We start from the raw sequence: 23,272 nt of genomic DNA, 5'->3' as shown, positions 1-23,272 counted from the left end.
GTACTTGAGGAACCCTAACCCTAACCTTAACCCTAACCCTAACCCTAACCCTAGCTTCAGCCTTATTTCAATGCAAGTCTATGGGGTGAAATTTCAACTTTGTCCTAGAGACATGGGGCCACTTGCTCTTTCATCAGGAGCCCCCAAGAAGCGCCCACAGCAAATTTGGGGCTTCTAGTACTTGAGGAACCCTAACCCTAACCTTAACCCTAACCCTAACCCTAACCCTAGCTTCAGCCTTATTTCAATGCAAGTCTATGGGGTGAAATTTCAACTTTGTCCTAGAGACATGGGGCCACTTGCTCTTTCATCAGGAGCCCCCAAGAAGCGCCCACAGCAAATTTGGGGCTTCTAGTACTTGAGGAACCCTAACCCTAACCTTAACCCTAACCCTAACCCTAACCCTAGCTTCAGCCTTATTTCAATGCAAGTCTATGGGGTGAAATTTCAACTTTGTCCTAGAGACATGGGGCCACTTGCTCTTTCATCAGGAGCCCCCAAGAAGCGCCCACAGCAAATTTGGGGCTTCTAGTACTTGAGGAACCCTAACCCTAACCTTAACCCTAACCCTAACCCTAACCCTAGCTTCAGCCTTATTTCAATGCAAGTCTATGGGGTGAAATTTCAACTTTGTCCTAGAGACATGGGGCCACTTGCTCTTTCATCAGGAGCCCCCAAGAAGCGCCCACAGCAAATTTGGGGCTTCTAGTACTTGAGGAACCCTAACCCTAACCTTAACCCTAACCCTAACCCTAACCCTAGCTTCAGCCTTATTTCAATGCAAGTCTATGGGGTGAAATTTCAACTTTGTCCTAGAGACATGGGGCCACTTGCTCTTTCATCAGGAGCCCCCAAGAAGCGCCCACAGCAAATTTGGGGCTTCTAGTACTTGAGGAACCCTAACCCTAACCTTAACCCTAACCCTAACCCTAACCCTAGCTTCAGCCTTATTTCAATGCAAGTCTATGGGGTGAAATTTCAACTTTGTCCTAGAGACATGGGGCCACTTGCTCTTTCATCAGGAGCCCCCAAGAAGCGCCCACAGCAAATTTGGGGCTTCTAGTACTTGAGGAACCCTAACCCTAACCTTAACCCTAACCCTAACCCTAACCCTAGCTTCAGCCTTATTTCAATGCAAGTCTATGGGGTGAAATTTCAACTTTGTCCTAGAGACATGGGGCCACTTGCTCTTTCATCAGGAGCCCCCAAGAAGCGCCCACAGCAAATTTGGGGCTTCTAGTACTTGAGGAACCCTAACCCTAACCTTAACCCTAACCCTAACCCTAACCCTAGCTTCAGCCTTATTTCAATGCAAGTCTATGGGGTGAAATTTCAACTTTGTCCTAGAGACATGGGGCCACTTGCTCTTTCATCAGGAGCCCCCAAGAAGCGCCCACAGCAAATTTGGGGCTTCTAGTACTTGAGGAACCCTAACCCTAACCTTAACCCTAACCCTAACCCTAACCCTAGCTTCAGCCTTATTTCAATGCAAGTCTATGGGGTGAAATTTCAACTTTGTCCTAGAGACATGGGGCCACTTGCTCTTTCATCAGGAGCCCCCAAGAAGCGCCCACAGCAAATTTGGGGCTTCTAGTACTTGAGGAACCCTAACCCTAACCTTAACCCTAACCCTAACCCTAACCCTAGCTTCAGCCTTATTTCAATGCAAGTCTATGGGGTGAAATTTCAACTTTGTCCTAGAGACATGGGGCCACTTGCTCTTTCATCAGGAGCCCCCAAGAAGCGCCCACAGCAAATTTGGGGCTTCTAGTACTTGAGGAACCCTAACCCTAACCTTAACCCTAACCCTAACCCTAACCCTAGCTTCAGCCTTATTTCAATGCAAGTCTATGGGGTGAAATTTCAACTTTGTCCTAGAGACATGGGGCCACTTGCTCTTTCATCAGGAGCCCCCAAGAAGCGCCCACAGCAAATTTGGGGCTTCTAGTACTTGAGGAACCCTAACCCTAACCTTAACCCTAACCCTAACCCTAACCCTAGCTTCAGCCTTATTTCAATGCAAGTCTATGGGGTGAAATTTCAACTTTGTCCTAGAGACATGGGGCCACTTGCTCTTTCATCAGGAGCCCCCAAGAAGCGCCCACAGCAAATTTGGGGCTTCTAGTACTTGAGGAACCCTAACCCTAACCTTAACCCTAACCCTAACCCTAACCCTAGCTTCAGCCTTATTTCAATGCAAGTCTATGGGGTGAAATTTCAACTTTGTCCTAGAGACATGGGGCCACTTGCTCTTTCATCAGGAGCCCCCAAGAAGCGCCCACAGCAAATTTGGGGCTTCTAGTACTTGAGGAACCCTAACCCTAACCTTAACCCTAACCCTAACCCTAACCCTAGCTTCAGCCTTATTTCAATGCAAGTCTATGGGGTGAAATTTCAACTTTGTCCTAGAGACATGGGGCCACTTGCTCTTTCATCAGGAGCCCCCAAGAAGCGCCCACAGCAAATTTGGGGCTTCTAGTACTTGAGGAACCCTAACCCTAACCTTAACCCTAACCCTAACCCTAACCCTAGCTTCAGCCTTATTTCAATGCAAGTCTATGGGGTGAAATTTCAACTTTGTCCTAGAGACATGGGGCCACTTGCTCTTTCATCAGGAGCCCCCAAGAAGCGCCCACAGCAAATTTGGGGCTTCTAGTACTTGAGGAACCCTAACCCTAACCTTAACCCTAACCCTAACCCTAACCCTAGCTTCAGCCTTATTTCAATGCAAGTCTATGGGGTGAAATTTCAACTTTGTCCTAGAGACATGGGGCCACTTGCTCTTTCATCAGGAGCCCCCAAGAAGCGCCCACAGCAAATTTGGGGCTTCTAGTACTTGAGGAACCCTAACCCTAACCTTAACCCTAACCCTAACCCTAACCCTAGCTTCAGCCTTATTTCAATGCAAGTCTATGGGGTGAAATTTCAACTTTGTCCTAGAGACATGGGGCCACTTGCTCTTTCATCAGGAGCCCCCAAGAAGCGCCCACAGCAAATTTGGGGCTTCTAGTACTTGAGGAACCCTAACCCTAACCTTAACCCTAACCCTAACCCTAACCCTAGCTTCAGCCTTATTTCAATGCAAGTCTATGGGGTGAAATTTCAACTTTGTCCTAGAGACATGGGGCCACTTGCTCTTTCATCAGGAGCCCCCAAGAAGCGCCCACAGCAAATTTGGGGCTTCTAGTACTTGAGGAACCCTAACCCTAACCTTAACCCTAACCCTAACCCTAACCCTAGCTTCAGCCTTATTTCAATGCAAGTCTATGGGGTGAAATTTCAACTTTGTCCTAGAGACATGGGGCCACTTGCTCTTTCATCAGGAGCCCCCAAGAAGCGCCCACAGCAAATTTGGGGCTTCTAGTACTTGAGGAACCCTAACCCTAACCTTAACCCTAACCCTAACCCTAACCCTAGCTTCAGCCTTATTTCAATGCAAGTCTATGGGGTGAAATTTCAACTTTGTCCTAGAGACATGGGGCCACTTGCTCTTTCATCAGGAGCCCCCAAGAAGCGCCCACAGCAAATTTGGGGCTTCTAGTACTTGAGGAACCCTAACCCTAACCTTAACCCTAACCCTAACCCTAACCCTAGCTTCAGCCTTATTTCAATGCAAGTCTATGGGGTGAAATTTCAACTTTGTCCTAGAGACATGGGGCCACTTGCTCTTTCATCAGGAGCCCCCAAGAAGCGCCCACAGCAAATTTGGGGCTTCTAGTACTTGAGGAACCCTAACCCTAACCTTAACCCTAACCCTAACCCTAACCCTAGCTTCAGCCTTATTTCAATGCAAGTCTATGGGGTGAAATTTCAACTTTGTCCTAGAGACATGGGGCCACTTGCTCTTTCATCAGGAGCCCCCAAGAAGCGCCCACAGCAAATTTGGGGCTTCTAGTACTTGAGGAACCCTAACCCTAACCTTAACCCTAACCCTAACCCTAACCCTAGCTTCAGCCTTATTTCAATGCAAGTCTATGGGGTGAAATTTCAACTTTGTCCTAGAGACATGGGGCCACTTGCTCTTTCATCAGGAGCCCCCAAGAAGCGCCCACAGCAAATTTGGGGCTTCTAGTACTTGAGGAACCCTAACCCTAACCTTAACCCTAACCCTAACCCTAACCCTAGCTTCAGCCTTATTTCAATGCAAGTCTATGGGGTGAAATTTCAACTTTGTCCTAGAGACATGGGGCCACTTGCTCTTTCATCAGGAGCCCCCAAGAAGCGCCCACAGCAAATTTGGGGCTTCTAGTACTTGAGGAACCTAGTACTTGAGGAACCCTAACCCTAACCTTAACCCTAACCCTAACCCTAACCCTAGCTTCAGCCTTATTTCAATGCAAGTCTATGGGGTGAAATTTCAACTTTGTCCTAGAGACATGGGGCCACTTGCTCTTTCATCAGGAGCCCCCAAGAAGCGCCCACAGCAAATTTGGGGCTTCTAGTACTTGAGGAACCCTAACCCTAACCTTAACCCTAACCCTAACCCTAACCCTAGCTTCAGCCTTATTTCAATGCAAGTCTATGGGGTGAAATTTCAACTTTGTCCTAGAGACATGGGGCCACTTGCTCTTTCATCAGGAGCCCCCAAGAAGCGCCCACAGCAAATTTGGGGCTTCTAGTACTTGAGGAACCCTAACCCTAACCTTAACCCTAACCCTAACCCTAACCCTAGCTTCAGCCTTATTTCAATGCAAGTCTATGGGGTGAAATTTCAACTTTGTCCTAGAGACATGGGGCCACTTGGTCTTTCATCAGGAGCCCCCAAGAAGCGCCCACAGCAAATTTGGGGCTTCTAGTACTTGAGGAACCCTAACCCTAACCTTAACCCTAACCCTAACCCTAACCCTAGCTTCAGCCTTATTTCAATGCAAGTCTATGGGGTGAAATTTCAACTTTGTCCTAGAGACATGGGGCCACTTGCTCTTTCATCAGGAGCCCCCAAGAAGCGCCCACAGCAAATTTGGGGCTTCTAGTACTTGAGGAACCCTAACCCTAACCTTAACCCTAACCCTAACCCTAACCCTAGCTTCAGCCTTATTTCAATGCAAGTCTATGGGGTGAAATTTCAACTTTGTCCTAGAGACATGGGGCCACTTGCTCTTTCATCAGGAGCCCCCAAGAAGCGCCCACAGCAAATTTGGGGCTTCTAGTACTTGAGGAACCCTAACCCTAACCTTAACCCTAACCCTAACCCTAACCCTAGCTTCAGCCTTATTTCAATGCAAGTCTATGGGGTGAAATTTCAACTTTGTCCTAGAGACATGGGGCCACTTGCTCTTTCATCAGGAGCCCCCAAGAAGCGCCCACAGCAAATTTGGGGCTTCTAGTACTTGAGGAACCCTAACCCTAACCTTAACCCTAACCCTAACCCTAACCCTAGCTTCAGCCTTATTTCAATGCAAGTTTATGGGGTGAAATTTCAACTTTGTCCTAGAGACATGGGGCCACTTGCTCTTTCATCAGGAGCCCCCAAGAAGCGCCCACAGCAAATTTGGGGCTTCTAGTACTTGAGGAACCCTAACCCTAACCTTAACCCTAACCCTAACCCTAACCCTAGCTTCAGCCTTATTTCAATGCAAGTCTATGGGGTGAAATTTCAACTTTGTCCTAGAGACATGGGGCCACTTGCTCTTTCATCAGGAGCCCCCAAGAAGCGCCCACAGCAAATTTGGGGCTTCTAGTACTTGAGGAACCCTAACCCTAACCTTAACCCTAACCCTAACCCTAACCCTAGCTTCAGCCTTATTTCAATGCAAGTCTATGGGGTGAAATTTCAACTTTGTCCTAGAGACATGGGGCCACTTGCTCTTTCATCAGGAGCCCCCAAGAAGCGCCCACAGCAAATTTGGGGCTTCTAGTACTTGAGGAACCCTAACCCTAACCTTAACCCTAACCCTAACCCTAACCCTAGCTTCAGCCTTATTTCAATGCAAGTCTATGGGGTGAAATTTCAACTTTGTCCTAGAGACATGGGGCCACTTGCTCTTTCATCAGGAGCCCCCAAGAAGCACCCACAGCAAATTTGGGGCTTCTAGTACTTGAGGAACCCTAACCCTAACCCTAACCCTAGCTTCAGCCTTATCGCCAACCCTAACTCAATGCAAGTCCATGGGGTGAAATTTCAACTTTGTCCTAGAGACATGGGGCCTACTTGCTGCTTCATCAGGACCCCCTAAGACACACCCACAACAAATTTGGGGCTTCTAGCCCATGAGGAACCCTGAAACCTTAACCCTAATTTCTGCTAACCCTAACCCTAACCCTAACTTCAGCAAGTTTATGAGGGTCAAAGGTCAACTTTGTCCTAGAGACAGGGGGCCACTTGCTGCTTCATCAGGAAAATATATTATAAGCAATAGTAAGTTTTAAAATAGCTGTAATTCTCAATTGTTTCAGTTTTCTAAGAGTCATATCAGTTAAGACCTAAAGATCGTGGGTCTTCAACGACAGATATTTTTATTATTATATTATATATTATATTATATTATATGTATTTTAGGACCCCTTTGTCACATTTTACAACCCATTGTGGCCCATCAGTCAAAAGGTTTGACCACCCTTGGTCTAGTGGCTTTGGCTCCTCTTGGAACACAAGGCTGCAATTCACGTCCACCATCCCACCAATCAAGTTTTTTTTCCACTTGCTGGCCGTAACGAATCTGATTGGACCACTTTGAGCATACACACTGTAACACTTCACCTCCACACCCTCTGTATCCACGCTCTCTTCCGCCCAATGTACGCGTGACAGGCAACGTTAGACCCAAGTCAAGTGCAATTTCACTTGTGTCCAGACAAGGGCGCTGCTGAGCAGGTGGTGGTGAGCGGGATCCTGCCCATCCTGGCCCTGTCTCTGCGGCACCGGGGCGCTCTGACCCGGCTAACAGCCAGACTGGTGTCAGAACTGGCCAAGGAGTGTAAGTCCCCCTCCTCCCACCCATTTTTTTTATTCATTCTCATTTATTTACTGACTGATTTTTTTTGTGTCTGGTGCCTCAGCTGTGGTCCGCAAAGGTTTTGGCGACGCCGGTCTGGTGGCGGCGCTGCTGTCAGTTCTAACCAGCAGTGATGAAGAGCTACTGCTTCACACAGCCAGAGCCGTTTCTCGCCTGTCCTACGAGAGCTGTGAGTAGATCAGTGAGGCTGCTGCTGCTGCTGCCGCCAATTGTTTCAGTTGCAGCCACCTGTTCGTAACATTTGGCCCAATTGGCTTTCACTCTTCAGGGATCCAAAATGCTCCTCAATGGTCGCATTTTGCCCCTAAAGTTTGAGACAGTATGAGTAAATTTCCCATCAATTCAATTCACATGTAAATTTGCATGTAAAATGTAAATCTTTTATTTATTCATTTTAATTATTGAATCTATTTTGATGCAGACAAACTTCATATCTACCTGCAGATGAGAACTTTGAGACTTTAAAACAATGTCGTTTCTGTACAGTATTTATTGTAAAAGTATGTATCAGTAGCGAGTACAGTTAAAATGAGAGGAATTCCATTTACAGTGGTGCCCCCTAGATTAGATCTCCTGCTCCTCTTTTGCCAACAAGGATAAATAAAATAAGACATAAACAAAGTATTAATTGAGAACTTTTATTATTATTATTATTATTATTATTATTATTATTATCATAAGCTCCTGTGTTCTCAGCCAAGCTGCAGGAGCTGCTGCTGCAGCGCGGCGCGGTTCCCCGCCTGGTGTCGGTGCTGCTGCGCTTCCCCGACCAGGAGGCCCTGGAGGAGGCGTGTCTGCTGGCGCTCTGCAACCTGAGCGGGATGGCACTGGCCGAGGAGGTCGGCACGGTGTGGCGGAGGGCAGCGCCGCTGAGGCCCGGCGAGTCCGTCTTCCACGGCGTCTCGCCCCCCCGGACCTGTGGCATCTCCTCCTCCGTCACCGCTGTGCACGTGTGCCAGCGGGCGCCGGGACACTGCGCCGTCAGCGTGGAGGTCTTCCAGCGCTGCTCCGCCTCCTTCTGGAGCCTCCACGGGAAGCGACGGAGCGGCAGCTTCCCCTCCCCCGGCCTGGTCAGCTGCTCCAACCTGTGCAAGATGATGAGCTGCTGCAGGAGGAACCTTCCACGCAGCAGGAGCCTCAGGACTCGCATGTTCCATACGTTCCTCTGACGGCGGGGAACCCTGAGGAACTGGCGGTCACTGTGAGGGTCACACACACACACACACACACACACACACACACACACACACACATACAAAGTTGGTTTTCCACTGATTGTACAAAAGCACTTTGAGACGCCTTTGGTTGGGATTTACAAAAAAAAAGTTGATTCACTGATTCATTGATTGAAAGACAAACATCTCATTGAAACCACCTGTTCTCAACATTTGGCCCAACTGGCTTCTGGGCTCCAAACTGCCCAAAATGGTCACATTTCTCCAATAAAATTTGAGACAGTACTAGTTCATTTTCCATCAATCTGAGCATGATGCAAAACATGCAAAAACCGCAGTCATTGAATCAATTTTGTTGCGGAAAAACTTCTGATCTATTTGCAGGTCTAAAGAATGGGGACTGTTCTCCTTCTAATGAAAAGTTAGTATAGGAACCTGCTTTTCTTTTCCCAACAAGGATAATTAAAGTATACACAATGAAAACACACTCACACAAAGACAAACATCTCTGGATCTTTGTCCTGGTTGATGCCATCACTCGTCTTATTTGTTTTTCTCAAATAAAGCCCTTCTTCAAAATGAAGAAGGGCTTTATTTGAGAAAAACAAATATCTCATCCAGTGTTTGTCGCTGCCTGTAAATTCACCCCAGCGATTTCACTTCCAATGCTTCCCAGCTGATACAGTTTCTGCCACTAAGACGCCACGAGTGTGTCCTCCTGGCAGCCTCCGCCATCTCTCCTCGTCTAATTAACTCTCTTATTGGCACTGTTGCAGCTACAGGCGCCTGAACTCATGGCCACAATCAATGCTAACATTATTATTGTGGCAACGGCTGCGATATTTCATGTGTGTGAGAGGAGAAGAGGAACTGTTGGAAGTATTTACAGGTGGACAGTAGGTGACTCAAGCCAACATTACTGTGCCATTAAGGGGTTTTTTTTGTTTGTTTTTTTCCTCCCTTTGCGATGAGTTAAAAGGTACATTTGCATTGTCTGTTGTCTTTTCAAGGAACAATGTCAATGTGCGATTCAGTTCAAAGTGCTGGCTCAGAAACAAGGATACAACACCACTATACTGTAGAGTGGTGATCATAATTGAATTGTTTTGTATACAAACTATAATTATTAGAACTGTCTGAGGCTTTTACTCCTTGTTGTAAAATCGTTGAACGTGCTCTTGACACCTTCTGGAAGATTTTTAAAAACCCTGCTGAAAACACTGAGTACAACTGGCCAATTCAAAAAGGAGCCATTGGAGGATGTGAGGTGGAAAGGACACAAGGGGGCGACAGATTCCCATTTCCTCAGTCTCAAATGATAAAAATAAATAAATAAAAAAATAAAAAAATGCAAGATGAAATTAAAGATTTTTTCTACTGCATCACTTAAATTGTAACTAGATGAAATAAATCAATTCAATAAAGACAGATTTTGCCTTTTAATTTAGGGGTGGAGGGTGGGGGTTGTGTACGGTTCATTTCCAGGCTGGACGTGGAGGAATAAATGTACTATATTAATATAAAGCATTTAAATGGGTTTCTGGATTGAATTTACATTTAGTATTCTGATGTTCACCACCAACAGCGGCAGGTGGGTTGGGTCAGGTGATAGGTAACCGATGACACTCGGGGGGGAGAGCAGCGTTAAATCAGTAATCAATTCCCCTCGAGGTTGGAATTGTTTAACTACAAAAGAAAAAATCACATATTTCACTGATGAAATGAAAGTCTGTTGTGTTGTGATGGTTTTCACATTAAAATCATCAGAGAGCTTTTTATGCACAAGCACGGCCTTGGAGTTTTTTGTTCAATTTGGTGCATAAATCTGATGCCAGTTTGATTAGCTTCTGTTTTGGCATTTTGAAGCTTTCCTGCTGCATGTCAATAGTTTAGAACACTGGGGAATTTAGTTTGAGGAGAAATATTGGCAGGCGAGAAATAAAAAAAAAAAATAAATAAATAGCCTCAATCATTTGAGGTGGATTGAAAATAAGACAAGTCAAAACTTCCTCTTCCTTTTGTTAAACAAACAAAGCATTCACATCCAAATCCGACCTGCAGCTTGAAAACGCAATTAAAAGCAACAAGGACAAACAATCATCAAGCTCCATGTTGGCAAATAATTGTACACATTTTAATAAATGTCACAATTCCTCAAGAGAGTCCAGTCCAGAGATGTCTGGCACTCTCGCACATCTTATTAATCAGGACGATGGTGGTGAAATTAAGATTTAATCAACTCTTAATTGCAGGAAGATCATTAACAGCTTTGTGCTGTGTGAAAGGCCCAGCTGCATTTAAAGAGATTCGCTGAGATGAAACGGAAAGTGATAAAGCCGCTACAGTAATTAACTGCTGAGCTTTTGTTTGCTAAGAATTAGCATTTATTAGCATTTAGCTAGCGTAAAGAGCAGATCCGGACGTGAGGAGGAGACGCGATTGCATAATAGTCAAAAACTGTGATCTTCTCAGGATCTCAGGACTTTTTCCCCTGGGTGCTGCTATATGAAAACTGTAATATTTGAACATTTTTGCAATATGTTTTTTAGCCATTAGATGGCACAAAATCTGACACAGTGGGCCTTTAACTGTGCACTTTAAAATGCTGAGAGATCATTTTCTTACAACTCACACTGCTACAATTTTAGACTATATATCAGATCACAAAAACATCCGTCTTCAGAAGACGGGGCTCAAGGACAATGAACCCGCTACGAGGCAGCGTATATGCTCTCGCACACCTGGAGCGGCATCCTGGAGCGGCGAACAGGCAGCCGGAGGCGTGACCCACCTGTCAAATCTGGCAAGTGGGTCACGCCTCTGTAACACCAGCTGATAGGACGTGTCACGCATACCATCTCGTGACACTTCTGAGCAAGGCAGAAGCTCGGCCGAAACATGTGAAGGTAAGAGGAAAAAACCCTCGTCTTTCGAAAAGAAACAGCGAAGCTATGAAGAACGAAGACATAATGAACTTAATCGATTAAACAACGTTACTGTTTTCGCACACTGATAGACACTGCTGCCTGAACCAATTTATACATATAAATCTGTAAATGCTGCATCACTCTGCACCGTTCAGTCATCCACATCTTAAACATTTCTGAGGTGATCCGATCCAGTTATCTCCGCCTCACCGAGCGATTCGTCTCAGTTTTCAGGCTTATTGAATTAGAGCTGCACTGTTTGTTGTCGTGCCCTCTGCACGGGGGTAAGACTACCCGCCGGGTTAAGCACTAAATTGGGTAACTGTCCAGGGCTGGACAGAGGGGGGGAGCAGTCCGTCCAGCACCTGCTGGCACACATCAGCCCGAGCCGGCGCCGACAACCAGCCTTCCCAGGACAGAGCGGTCGGATCTGGAGACGGAATGTCGGCCCACCAGGATAAGAGAAAGGAATATCTGACGGTGAAGGATCTCCAGAAGGTTCTGGACTCGTGCAAGCTCAAACTCAACGAGGTGGACGAGGTGTGGCCAAAGATCTACATCGGGAATGTGTGAGTAAGACGACAACACGACAACTCTCGTTTGTGTCACTCAGCGAAGATGGGGCCTTGAACCTGTCGTCTCCGTCTGTGTGTCTCGGCAGGGCGGTGGCCCAGAACAAGAGCGCCCTGCAGAATTTAGGTGTCACTCACGTGTTAAATGCCGCTCACTCCAAGCGAGGCAGCAAAGGGAACCAGAGCTTCTACGGCAGCAGCTTTGTGTATTGTGGCATTCCGGCAGACGACTCGTCGCACTTTGACCTGGACGTCTACTTCCAGGCCGCAGCTGACTTCATTCACAAGGCCCTCAAGTCGCCCAATGGTATGACGCAGATTCTTGTTACATGTGATGTCAAGTTTCCCAATGGCGGAGTGGCGAAATAAAAAAAAAAATTCACTCCTGAAGAGAGAAATTGCACATTTATGATCATTTCACACCCTTCAAATCCCCTTTTGAAAGTGCTCCCTTTCAATGTCAGTGCAGTAATGCCACTTGTAATGGTGTGTAAGTCTATTTCTCTGAGCCGGCAGTAATAACCAGGGGTCTTACCTTGAGAATTTAAGTCTATATAATGTGGCTCTTTTCAGAGAAGCCATCAAGCAGAGGGCCGGTAGGGATTAAAGAGACAGACTGTGCCACGGCTCTGCAAAGGGACCTTAAGTTAACAAAGACGATGAATAGTGGGAACTATTTATAGTTTGCAGCGGGCCCAGAAGAAAAAGAGAAAAAAAGAGGCTCGCAGTGTGAGACGGGCAACCATGTGCGATATTAATAAGACTGAAGCCTCCCGCTAATCCCTCCTTCACTTCCCCTGTCCGTTCTGCAGGAAAAGTTCTGGTGCATTGCATCATGGGATTGAGCCGCTCATCCACTCTGGTGCTGGCGTACCTCATGATCTACCGCCACCTCTCGCTCAAGCAGGCCCTGCAGAAAGTTGTCAAGAAGAGGGCCATCTACCCCAACAGGAACTTCCTGGCGCTGCTGCTGGACCTGGACCTTCAGCTGACCAGGAAGAAGAGGACGTGTCACATCCTGTGAGGGCGGCGGTGGCGGCGGCAACGGTGGAATGGAACGGCTGACTGATGGTTACATAGTTTGGGTTTGGCCTGATAAGTGAACGTGGTGTAAAATTATGGGTTGAGGGCAAATGATGTCACATCAGAGAGAATGTAAATAAATTCTATTACTTTTGATACTACATATCAATTTCATATTTAGCCTGTGAATTTTAAATGTTAAATGCCTCTTTTTTTCTTTTATGTACATAAAAATATACATTGCATAAAAAAAAAACATTCATTACTGTTTTTTATTTACCTCTTCAAAGTGATGCAGGTTGTTTTCCCCTTTCAGATCTGTGAAACCTGTCCTAACTTTGTGCATTTAGGTTTCTGAAGCTTGGAAGTATGGTTCCGGTTTTTAGCTAGGGTCAGGATTCAGATCATGCTAATCATAGGTAAGCAGAACCAGGGAGGAAAGTCGGATCAATTGGGTTTTGCAGAAACCAGAAGCTAGTCGCATCTTGGTGGTTGTGCAACATTTAGGGCTGCTATGTAATTCTTCAGACTTCCCCGTCTCCAAGTAGGTGGCCCCTTTGGCATCCAGTCAAATAGGGAGTGTGTTCAAATGTTCTGGGTTTTGATGAGAGTCTGGGCTGTGGTTGGGGTTTGGGTTGGAGTTGGAGTTAGGGTTGGGGTTGAGGTTGGGATCAGGAAATCTGTAAATCTTTGAAATAAAACGTGGGCACAGGCTTTCCAATGGTAATGCCCCCAAGTTGGGGGTTTCCAGGGTTGTTCAGAAGGGTGGAATTATATCTGACGGATCAGGTTACCAAGTCTCTACATTTCATTGAGTAGTTACTCATATTTATTTCGTAAAGTTTGTTTCAGTAAAGCTGCAGTGGATTAATTAGTTGGGGCCTTGACAGCAGCAGAGAGGACGTTGCTGCTGCAGCCAGAGCAGATCTGAGAGGGTGAAGGGAGAGTTCTTCTTCACCTGCCCTTGGTGTTCACCGTGGGCACTGTGCCATACATGGCGTCCTTAATTACACACAAGTAAGGCAGGAGGGACAGGTTGGCCTGAGGGGGGTGTGTGTGTGTGTGTGTGTGTGTGTGTGTGTGTGTGTGTGTGTGTGTGTGTGTGCGTGCGTGCGTGGGGCCCAGCGGTGGGAGGCAGAGGTTTTGCCCTCACGGTGGATCAATGAGGAGGAAGAGAAAACAGCCTGCAGGTGCTCGGCAGCACGTCTTGTTCTTTTGAAACGGAAAAACCCAACGATCATGCGCGTGCACGGCAACGCTTGCACGCCCACGTTGTGCAGACGAAACAGCACATGATCAACAAAAGGTCAGTGGGACAGACAGACTCCCCCCCCGATACGTCTGGTGTGGGGAAAAAACAAAACAAAACTCAAGTGCCACATTAATGGGAATAGACGTTGCTATCCGCCCTCCACCTGCAGGTGGCGGAGCCTAATGCTAATACTGATGCTAATGTAAGCACAGTCTGAGCCTCTCTCTCTCTCTCTCTCTCTCCACAGCTCGCTCTGCTCATTGAAGATGCGCAGGTTGCCTTGGAGGAAATGAAAAAACGATGTTTACAGGCCTCGAATACCAATGTTGTTGTTGTTGTTGTTGTTTATTTATCTCTCGGAGAAAAATAAACTCGCCAAGTGCCTTGGATGAAAATGAGACCTGTGACTGGGTCATCGTGCAATTAGGCAGTCGGGTGATATTTACAGTGTGAACGCCCACGAGTGAGACTTCCGACTGTGTCTGCGCCAAAACTATCCACTAAGGAGCGATGATTAGCAATTGTGCTAACTAAGGCAACATTTACACGGACGCTTGAATCTGATTAATGTGCTCTTAACGCAAAAAAATTCAAATCAGATGAAACTGACTTCAACTAAGTACCCATAAATTAATCAATTAATTAATTAATTGATAAATGATGTTCAGATGGCTCTAATTCACGTCATTCCGAATTTTGGAAACAAATCAGGTTTTCCGACAAATTTGTCGTACTGTGGCAAAACACTGATATTCTCAGTTTAAGTCTCTCAACCATTTTCAAACTAGAATATGACCTGATCGTGAAAAAAAAAAAAAACAAGGAAAAACGGCTTCACGCAAACTGGGAGCAACAACCTTCTGGATGAGTCAGGATCTCCAAATCTGCAAATCTGAAGCCCCCGACTTCAACCAAGGCCCAAAAATCAAAGCCTAGAAGAATTCAACTGGCCCAACTTCATCCTGAGTCTGATTCTTTTGTTCGGCAGCGAAGTTAATTTCATCGAGGGCGTTGGTTAAGCGAGCCGGCCGAGGGGTTGAAAAGCTCTGTCTTTTATTTCCTGAAAACATTTATCAGCCAACCGACGACCCCCAGTGGCGTCGCCTCATCGATGCAAATCAAACCCTGGGAAAAATGTGGAGTTAATATTCGTTTCTCCCGCGCTAATCCGCCGGCGAGTTCTGACCTCAGCTGGCAAAAATTGGCTCTAAATGGATTTCCAAGCCTCCAGTCATTTGTAAGCAACACTTTTTATTGGACATGGAAATTACACAATTAGAGCAGCGGTGGCCGCCGCCTGCCTGGCCTGTTAGGCAAAGCCAAGTCGCCATCTGACATGACAGTAATAGGACGAGACCCCCTGCACATGTTTGGGGGACTGGGGGGTGGAGGGAGGGGCGATTGGTGGGCGGGGCTCCAGTGTGCAGCGGGTCCTTACAGTAATCCCTGGCAGGAATACACAGGCTGCAAGACAGTTCAATTACGCGCCCCCATGCCCACTAATCCCCGCTGGGAAGGGGGAGGCGGTGGTGGGTGTGGGTGCGATAAGGAAGCGGGGGGATTAGCGCGTGCCGAAACATTTGTTGCAATATTGTGGAAAACTTTTTTAGTCAGGAGTTTGAGAAGCGCTCCTCTCTGCGTTTAACTCCCAGAGGAGCCACAAATTAGACGTCGGAACGGAAGTTGTAAACACACAAACGAGCTGACGGAGTAGTCGAGGGAAGGGGCGGAGCTCCACATCCATCCAAGTCAAGTTGCTCCTGTCACCAGGTGAATCGACAGCTGGGTGTTCGATGCACTCCTCTTCCTTTCTCAAACTGCACGTTTTTCTCAAATGTTTCAGCCTTTGGCCGCATGCATCATTATCCTGTCGTGTTAGATTTCCTCTTCTCCACTGTGGCGCGGACCTCCTTCCAGCACCGGTGACTCACAGCGCTGGCGACTGACTGGGTCTTGAGTCGGCGGCGGTTGCAGAAAAGACGCCATCGCTGACTAATTTTGCCTTGCAGAATATTTCCATATAAATGACGTCAGGTGGCAAAAACACACAAAGAGTCATCAGAGAGCGTCTGTGGATTCTGCTGATTTTGCTGCTACGTGCACCACGTACCAGCTGGGCCGATGTTTTCTGGCTGTGTCTGATTTCAAGCCAGTGTCACGGCTGAACATCAACATCAGTGACAAACCTGCAGCCGGCTGAGCAACATTTTGCTTGTTTGCTGAAAATGCCTCAAGGGCAATCAAGGCCTCAAGGTTCAGCGTGTAAATTTTACAGAAATACATTAATAAAAGTATTTACTTGCAGTATGGTAAAACAAACAAACAAACAAAAAAACATACTGTGTGTGTGTGTGTGTGTGTGTACAGTTAAAGTCAGAATTATTAGCTCCCCTGAAATTTGGAAAAAGTTTCCTAAAATTCTTCCCAATGCTTTCAGCATTGATCAATTTTTATATCATCAAACATTTACACTGTGCTACTTAGAAGCTTCTCCAAATATGACACACTTAACCTTTAAAGGTGTTGTTTAATGGCCATCTCCAGATTTGATAAATTACTGTTGGTCGTCAACACCCAACAATAAACAAAGTAAGTTTGGTCAATGGAACTCCTAGTTTCAGCCATACAGCCCTCACAAACAGCCCACTCCTATGTGATTGGCCAGCTGCTCACTGCTAGTGCTAGCCAGTGGGGAATATGGCTTCTCGCTCTCATGCAGTAATGACTCACCCCCACTAAAAAAAAAAACTCTGCAGAGGTGTCACTATGATAATTAGCTTTTCGTACTTGGTGTGTTAGCTGTCATGCCAGTAACACAAAAACACAAGCTAAAGGGCTGAAGAAGTCAGTTTTTCAAAATAAAGGTTGACCGTATCAAATCAAAGAAGCATCTCTGTGAGTCTGATTTAATTCTGGTTTAAAACTCAGTGGGCAGCGATTCCCTGCTGTGCTTCCTGTTGCCATCGTCAACACTGCAGTCAGAGTCGCAGTAACACAAGCAGCAGCTTCTGTCCCGCCCATCTGTGCAATAAATAGTCCAGGCAGCCTGTGGTACTCCGCACTCTTCACATTCCCACTGAGGGAATGAGGGGCAGAGTATGCGCCGCGCCACGCTGCCAGGTTCAGAGGTCACCGGAGGTAACACTCCCTTCCAAATAACAGCAGAAGGCAAAAGAAATAAATAAAAACAAACTAGCGGAACAGCAGCGGGGACTCCTCCAATCTGCTCTCCAGGAACAGCGAGACCGTCCCGGAGCTTCGAGCTGATGACGGCAGCGACGGCGGCGCCGAGGCCAGGGGAGGAGCCGGAGGAGCGTCAGACACCTCCCACCTGCGATCTGCTCAGCCTTCTGCTGAGGAACCGACGCCCCACCGGAGCCGTCAACGAGGTCTGGCCCAACCTCTTCGTCGGAGATGCGTGAGTGACACTCGCACTGCAACACGGCGGCGGAACGGAGGGAGAAACTGTCGCCGCAAAACCAGGCGGTGCCGCCTGGCGGGACGCAGACATTAGAGTCACACCAGCAGCAGTAGCAGCTTTACCAACACATGCTAGCAGAGAGCAGAGGGTGGATGTATCATAAAAACTGGATACCAGACGGACGCCAAAAGGGTGGTGTGGCAATTTCTTGCAGTGGCCATTTGAGGTACTGCAGCCAAAAATCCCACATGGCCCTAAAAAGCATTTTTAGCCAATTAAACCGGGAAAGGCCTTTAAAACAGCTGATGACCTTTGACCTGAAATGTGGTTCATCACATATCTTTCAATAAAGTATGTTTTGAAGTCGTGGACATTAAATATTTGCCAGAAAATTTGATTTTCCCAGACTGTCTCGGCCTGTTCCGATTGGCTGTACGTCCTGGTGCTTCACGTGAGGAAGTGACATCATTCAAAATTAACCATTTCAAAATCACGACTGGGCCCCCATCTTGGATCCAGGGGGCTTGTAGCAGAGCGGGAGGCGGAGCAGAGAACCACAGGAGGCGGTTCCACTTATTCTGTTTTCGGTTGCAGCGCCACGGCACAGCAGAAGCCCCTGCTGGCCGATCTGGGGATAACGCATGTGCTGAACGCAGCCGACGGGCCGCAGCACATCGACACGGGGCCGCAGTTCTACAGCGACGTGGGCCTCAAGTATCATGGCGTCCCGGCGGCCGACCGCAGAGACTTCGACCTGGCTCCCTACTTTGGCCCAGCGGCCGACTTCATCCACGAGGCTCTGAGTCAGAGAGGTGCGAACACAAGGGGGCGCCGCGCCACGTTCACATCCAGATGTGGGAATGTTGTTGCTGTTGTTTTTATTATCATGTGCAAAAACAAAACACGGGTGCAACAAACACACAAGGTAAGTGTGACTGACAGCAGCGAGATTCAGCAATGGCCCGCCCCTACTGGCAGCTGATTGGCAACCGCTTCCTTACCTCTGTATGAACCGTAACTTTAACCATATCCATCCCATTCAAACAAAGTAGTGGGCGGGTCTTTCCATTATCTCTCTTGAAAAAAAGCCCAAAACAAAAGAACACACTAGGAAATATTTATATGTCAGTATAACAAGACAGCAGCTCTGACCTAAATGTCCGAGTCACGAACACGTCTGCTGGTGATTCAGTCATCACTGCAAATAAGTCCAGCCTGTCTTGACTTGTCTGTGTGCATCACGTACCGGCTCTGCACGTTGTACAGCTGTCAGCTGTTCCTCTTCGTCGGCCTCCTCTTCGTTCCGCTGCGGAGAGGAGCCCATGTAGCTGAACAGATCAGCTCCCAGCTGTCTGAAAAATTTGCTGCGTAAGAAATTTGAATGTAAAAGATGTTTATTTGCAAAACAAAAAAATCAAAAAAATACAAATCCTCCTTTTGTGTGTGTGTGTGTGTGTGTGTGTGTGTGTGTGTGTGTGTGGCACCCCACCTAAGCTGGCGTCCTCTGGCTGCTCTCTGCAGGTAAGGTGCTGGTGCACTGTGCTCGGGGGATCAGCCGCTCCGCCGCCCTGGCTCTGGCATACCTGATGATCAGAGAGAGACTCAGCCTGGTGGCGGCGCTGGAGCTTGTCTGCCAGCGCAGGAACATCCTCCCCAACGCCGGCTTCCTGGAGCAGCTGCGTCGGCTGGACACGTCGCTGCAGCGGCATTGAATCACTTCGAAACCGGTGTTGCAAATTTGCAAAGAGTGTGAAAATATTTCAAACGGCCGTCAAATAAATCGCATACATTTTCATTTCACTTTGAGTGAAGTCAAGTCTGCTGTCTCTCGCTGCAGCGAGAGCGAGAGCCTCAGGACTGCATATTGTCGCATGTGCTTGGTAGTTGAGCTCGAGAGGAAAGTGTGATAGAAGCTCCACCTGCACAGAGCAACTTAAAAAAAACTAAAGTGCCCCGTGTGACCAACAAACCAAATGACAGCAAACGTGATGAAAGTGACACGTTTGTTTTCTGGGTGCGTGCGACACGATGGCCGACGCCGAGTCACAATATTAAGCGATGCAAATCTGCTGAAAACCCCCAACGGCAACAAGACACAGAAAAGCAGGTTCCACCTCGAATAAACAACACAACTCTTCATCATCTGCTGTGTGTTTGCTGGAGCATACTACGTCAAAAAGCCACGGCACCTTAAAAAATAAATACATGAATAAATAATAATTTAAAAAAAAAGAGGTTCTGCACAAGTTGCTAAAAATACGCCGGCGTGCTTGTGAATGTGTGCACAGATTCAGGTCAGACTTTGAGGAGGAGATGAAGCAGCCAACCCTGGGGGGATTGTGGGGGGGTGGGGGAGTGTTAAAGGGAATAAAATAAAAGGAATTAGAAATCACAGGTTCAATGATTTCACTGTCAGAGGGTAAAGACATGAGGAGGGTGAAGGAGAAAACTGTCTGACGGCTTCATTCGTCCGTCCTGCAACTCAGTCGTTTTCACTCATGGATGTTTTATAAGAACCGGACACCGATATGACAGCGTGGCAAAGGGACCACCTTGAAAATGAGATGGCACATCTCAAGGGGCTATCCCATAATAAATTCAAATTTTTTTGTTTTTATTTTTTTTTGCCACGCGAGGTACTGCAGCCAAAAGTCCCATGCGTTCCAAAAAGCAATTTCTCCCACAAACGCCTGCAAATCTAAGGCTGGAAGGCTGACAGGACGACCTTTGACCTAAAACACAGTTCACTAAAAATCATTCTGTTGTAGATTTTTTAAGTCATGGACTTTTAATCAATTGTAAAATATTTATAAAGGCCAGAAAATCACCAGACAAGAGTTTTTCATTCCCAGCATGCTGCGTCTCGGCTCGTTCTGATTGGCTGATGCATCGTGATACATCACATGTGCTACAGAGGCATAATGGGAAGTGACACTACTACCACATATGGGGCTGTATGATGTGGAAGTAACACGGAAAGCAAAAACTTACTTGGCCTGAGGTGTTGTCACTCCTGGATCCCAACATGAAGGATCCAAGGCTCTCAAGTCCCTCTTTAAAGGTCCAGTGTGTATTATTTGACTTCAGATATGATTTTTACATTGGTTAAAGGTTAATATACTGGTATAGGTATCCAGGTTTGGGTGTGCAGGCCAACGTAGTTCACTGGCAAGCTCGGGAGAGGAAGGGACAATGAAAGTTGTTGCAATCTAAAATGTAACCACTCAGTGTCGCAGTATCTTCTTTGAAATCTCCAAATATTACACACTTATCTTTAAGGAGGCAATCATGACCTGGAGGCCTTGAAGCTCACATGTCTGGGAATCGTCACGCAAAAAAAAAAAAAAAAAAAAAAAAAGTCAAAAGAGGCAAAACCCCTCAGCACTTGTTGTGCGAACGCAAGAATCAGAATCTCAGTGTTGAGTCCAAGCAGCCAGTGGAATCGCAAGAATCTCTGTGTGAAAAGCACAGCACAGTTTGGACATGACAAGAGTGAAGAAGACGACTGTCACCACAGCAGCAGCAGTGAAGGTCGAGTCACACACAGACCTAAAAATATCACAGTGTCACAGCGCAGCGTCACACAATCCCACTGCGGCCCGACAGAAAGAAACTCTCGGCTGCATTCAGCCCCACGGCGCTGCTGCTGCTGCTGCTGCTGCTGCTGCGGCAAGAGCGTTTTCCTGCTGGATTATTGTCAATCTGCTGGTGAGTGGTGACAGGAAGCGCATGCAGACAAAAATCATAAACGGCAAAACAAAAGTTAAAAAATAGAGTTTTTACAATCATAGTGGAAGAACATGAGTTGAGCAGGTGGATGTATTATAAGAAATGGATTCCAGACTGGTTATACAACGGCCCGTCGATTTCTTTCCAGTGGCAACGAGAGGTACTGCAGCCAAAAATCCAATGAGGCCCAAAAAACATTTTTCCCATAGGCCGCAATACAAAAATAAATGGCTATAAAACGGTTGACAGGACGACCTAATTAAACATGGTTTGTAATAATTGTTTCTATTATAGACGCTTAAGTCGTGGATTTTATAATCTTTCTAAAAATGTAGAAAAGGCCAGAAAATCCTCAGCTTTATATTACCAGACGTACGTGCTGTCCCTTGGCTCGTTCTGATTGGCTGACATGTCCCGCTGCATCCCGTAACTTACAGAGGCACGATGGGAAGGGAAGCAGTGACATTACTGCGCATAATTCGGAAGTAGCTCGGAAACCATTTCAAAATGGTGGACTTTTGCGCAGAATATCAGGCTAGCTACCAACTCCACTCAAATGAATGGGGCAGCCATACTTGATGCAGAGTGCGCTGGTTGAGCGTTTCTCTTTTTGTCCCTCAAGCTGATTTGTCAGGTGTGAAACGAAAGCGGAGGCTGCGGCAGCGGCGAGAAGAAAATGGCTTCTCATGGTTCTCACCTTGGCAGAGGGATTAACGTCGGCGCGGCGGCAGATGAATACGTCACACCCGGAGGCTACGAGCTGGAGAAAATCCTCAACCGCGGTAGTGTGGCGTACACCCACGTCAACGAGGTCTGGCCCGGCGTCTACATCGGGGACGAGTGAGTGAGGGAGGGGCGGGGACACGAAGGCGTTAACGCCGGGGAAGGAAAATTACAGTTCCAGTGTGTGAAATTTGGCTTGATTTAGGATTTTTATATTGCGAAAAGCTTAACATGTTGCCCAAAAAGACATTAGTAAAAGTGTATAATTGGGGCCGTTGGCTCCTCGCAGGCAGACGGCCAAGGACAAGAGTCTGCTGAAGACGCTGGGCGTCACCCACGTCCTCAACGCCGCCGAGGGAACCTGGAACAACGTGGACACCGGCGCCCCCTACTACGCCGACATGGACGTGGTCTACTACGGCATGGTGGCCGAGGACGTGACGACCTTTGACCTGAGCCCGCATTTCTACCCCGCCGCCCACTTCATCCGGGAAACGCTGAGTGTCCCCGAGAGTAAGGAAGGTCGTTGTTATTTGAGGAGTGTTTGGATTATTCTAAGGAGTGAAAAATCCTTTAAAGGGCCAGTGCACAACTTTCACAGGGACCAATCCACATAAAATAGAAGGGAAACACTAAGGCAGGTGTTGTGCTGTCATTCATTTCAACGTACTAGTTTGTCTGAAGTTTGCTTTCTAACCACTAGTTGCTATCTAACCCTAAACCACTGGACCTTTAAGCTTTTTACCCGAGTGCAATCCTTAACCTCATAGAAAAAACAACAACTACTAATAAACAGGTAAAACAATATCTGAATTTAGTTTCTTATATAAACTTCCATGACTGTAGCATTCATGCTAGTCATCTCTTGCAGCAGATTTTCAACTAAAGAGCTTTCATGCTTACTTTCTTCTTCTGTGGTTTGATGCCAAGCGTTAGCAATATTTCTGTTTTCCGCTTTTGTTTTTACTAAAGTGAGGTTAATCGACCAAAACTGAAAACTATCTGGGTTTTGGAGCTTGGAGTTACTTCTGCGCTCAGATTTGCCAATTACATAAAACGTTGGATTTAATTTCTGGTGCTTTAAGTCACTGTTGCTGCTGCTGCTCCTCCAGACAAACTGCTGGTGCACTGCGTGATGGGGCGGAGTCGCTCAGCCACGCTCTTCCTCGCCTACCTCATGATCTGCGAGGACATGACGCTGGTGGACGCCGTGGAACATGTGAAGAGGCGGCGGCGGATCATCCCCAACTGGGGCTTCCTCAAACAGCTGAGGGAGCTGGACATGCGCCTCCTGGAGGAAAGGAAATAAAACTACAGGCTCAAGTCGCCGCCGAGCAGTTCCACTCGAGTTCAGCTTGGCTGACGTTGACTATAAAGCTGGCAAAGTCCAAATGAGTCTAAAGTTATTTGAAGGCATCGTCCTTCTTTAGACAGAGTCCATAACATGTAAGACTGACATACTACCGAGTGGAAAACCATCCTGGACATCGGAGG

The 23,272-nt window shown here is 47.0% G+C and overlaps 3 protein-coding genes across 3 annotated transcripts; all 3 read left to right on the top strand.

Annotated features, from left to right (window-relative positions):
* Positions 1-6,751: 6,751 nt before the first annotated feature.
* LOC142881858 (rap1 GTPase-GDP dissociation stimulator 1-A-like) lies at positions 6,752-8,207 on the top strand (the record flags this gene model as incomplete). The annotated part of the gene is made up of 3 exons (XM_076016236.1): positions 6,752-6,917; positions 7,000-7,125; positions 7,653-8,207. Coding segments are annotated over 3 exons (765 nt in total), but the record flags the coding sequence as incomplete, so codon positions are not given.
* Positions 8,208-11,494: 3,287 nt separating this feature from the next.
* On the top strand, positions 11,495-12,654 carry LOC142881845 (dual specificity protein phosphatase 13A-like). Its single transcript, XM_076016207.1, has 3 exons — positions 11,495-11,627; positions 11,720-11,937; positions 12,443-12,654. Exons 1-3 carry the CDS (start codon positions 11,500-11,502, stop codon positions 12,652-12,654), a joined length of 558 nt encoding a protein of 185 aa, XP_075872322.1. The 5' UTR covers positions 11,495-11,499.
* A 4,349-nt stretch (positions 12,655-17,003) lies between these two features.
* Positions 17,004-23,087, top strand: LOC142881844 (uncharacterized). The gene is made up of 7 exons (XM_076016206.1): positions 17,004-17,043; positions 17,140-17,323; positions 17,921-18,138; positions 18,821-19,031; positions 21,704-21,895; positions 22,068-22,291; positions 22,891-23,087. Exons 1-7 carry the CDS (start codon positions 17,004-17,006, stop codon positions 23,085-23,087), a joined length of 1,266 nt encoding a protein of 421 aa, XP_075872321.1.
* The last annotated feature ends 185 nt before the right edge of the window (positions 23,088-23,272 follow it).

This window comes from Nelusetta ayraudi, unplaced genomic scaffold (assembly GCF_046127955.1).
Source record: "Nelusetta ayraudi isolate G7.1 ecotype Tasmania unplaced genomic scaffold, CSIRO-AGI_Nayr_v1 ptg000220l, whole genome shotgun sequence".
Classification (NCBI taxonomy): domain Eukaryota; kingdom Metazoa; phylum Chordata; class Actinopteri; order Tetraodontiformes; family Monacanthidae; genus Nelusetta; species Nelusetta ayraudi.
The sequence above is the reverse complement of the archived record's forward strand: the minus strand, read 5'-3'. Positions and strand labels throughout refer to the sequence as shown.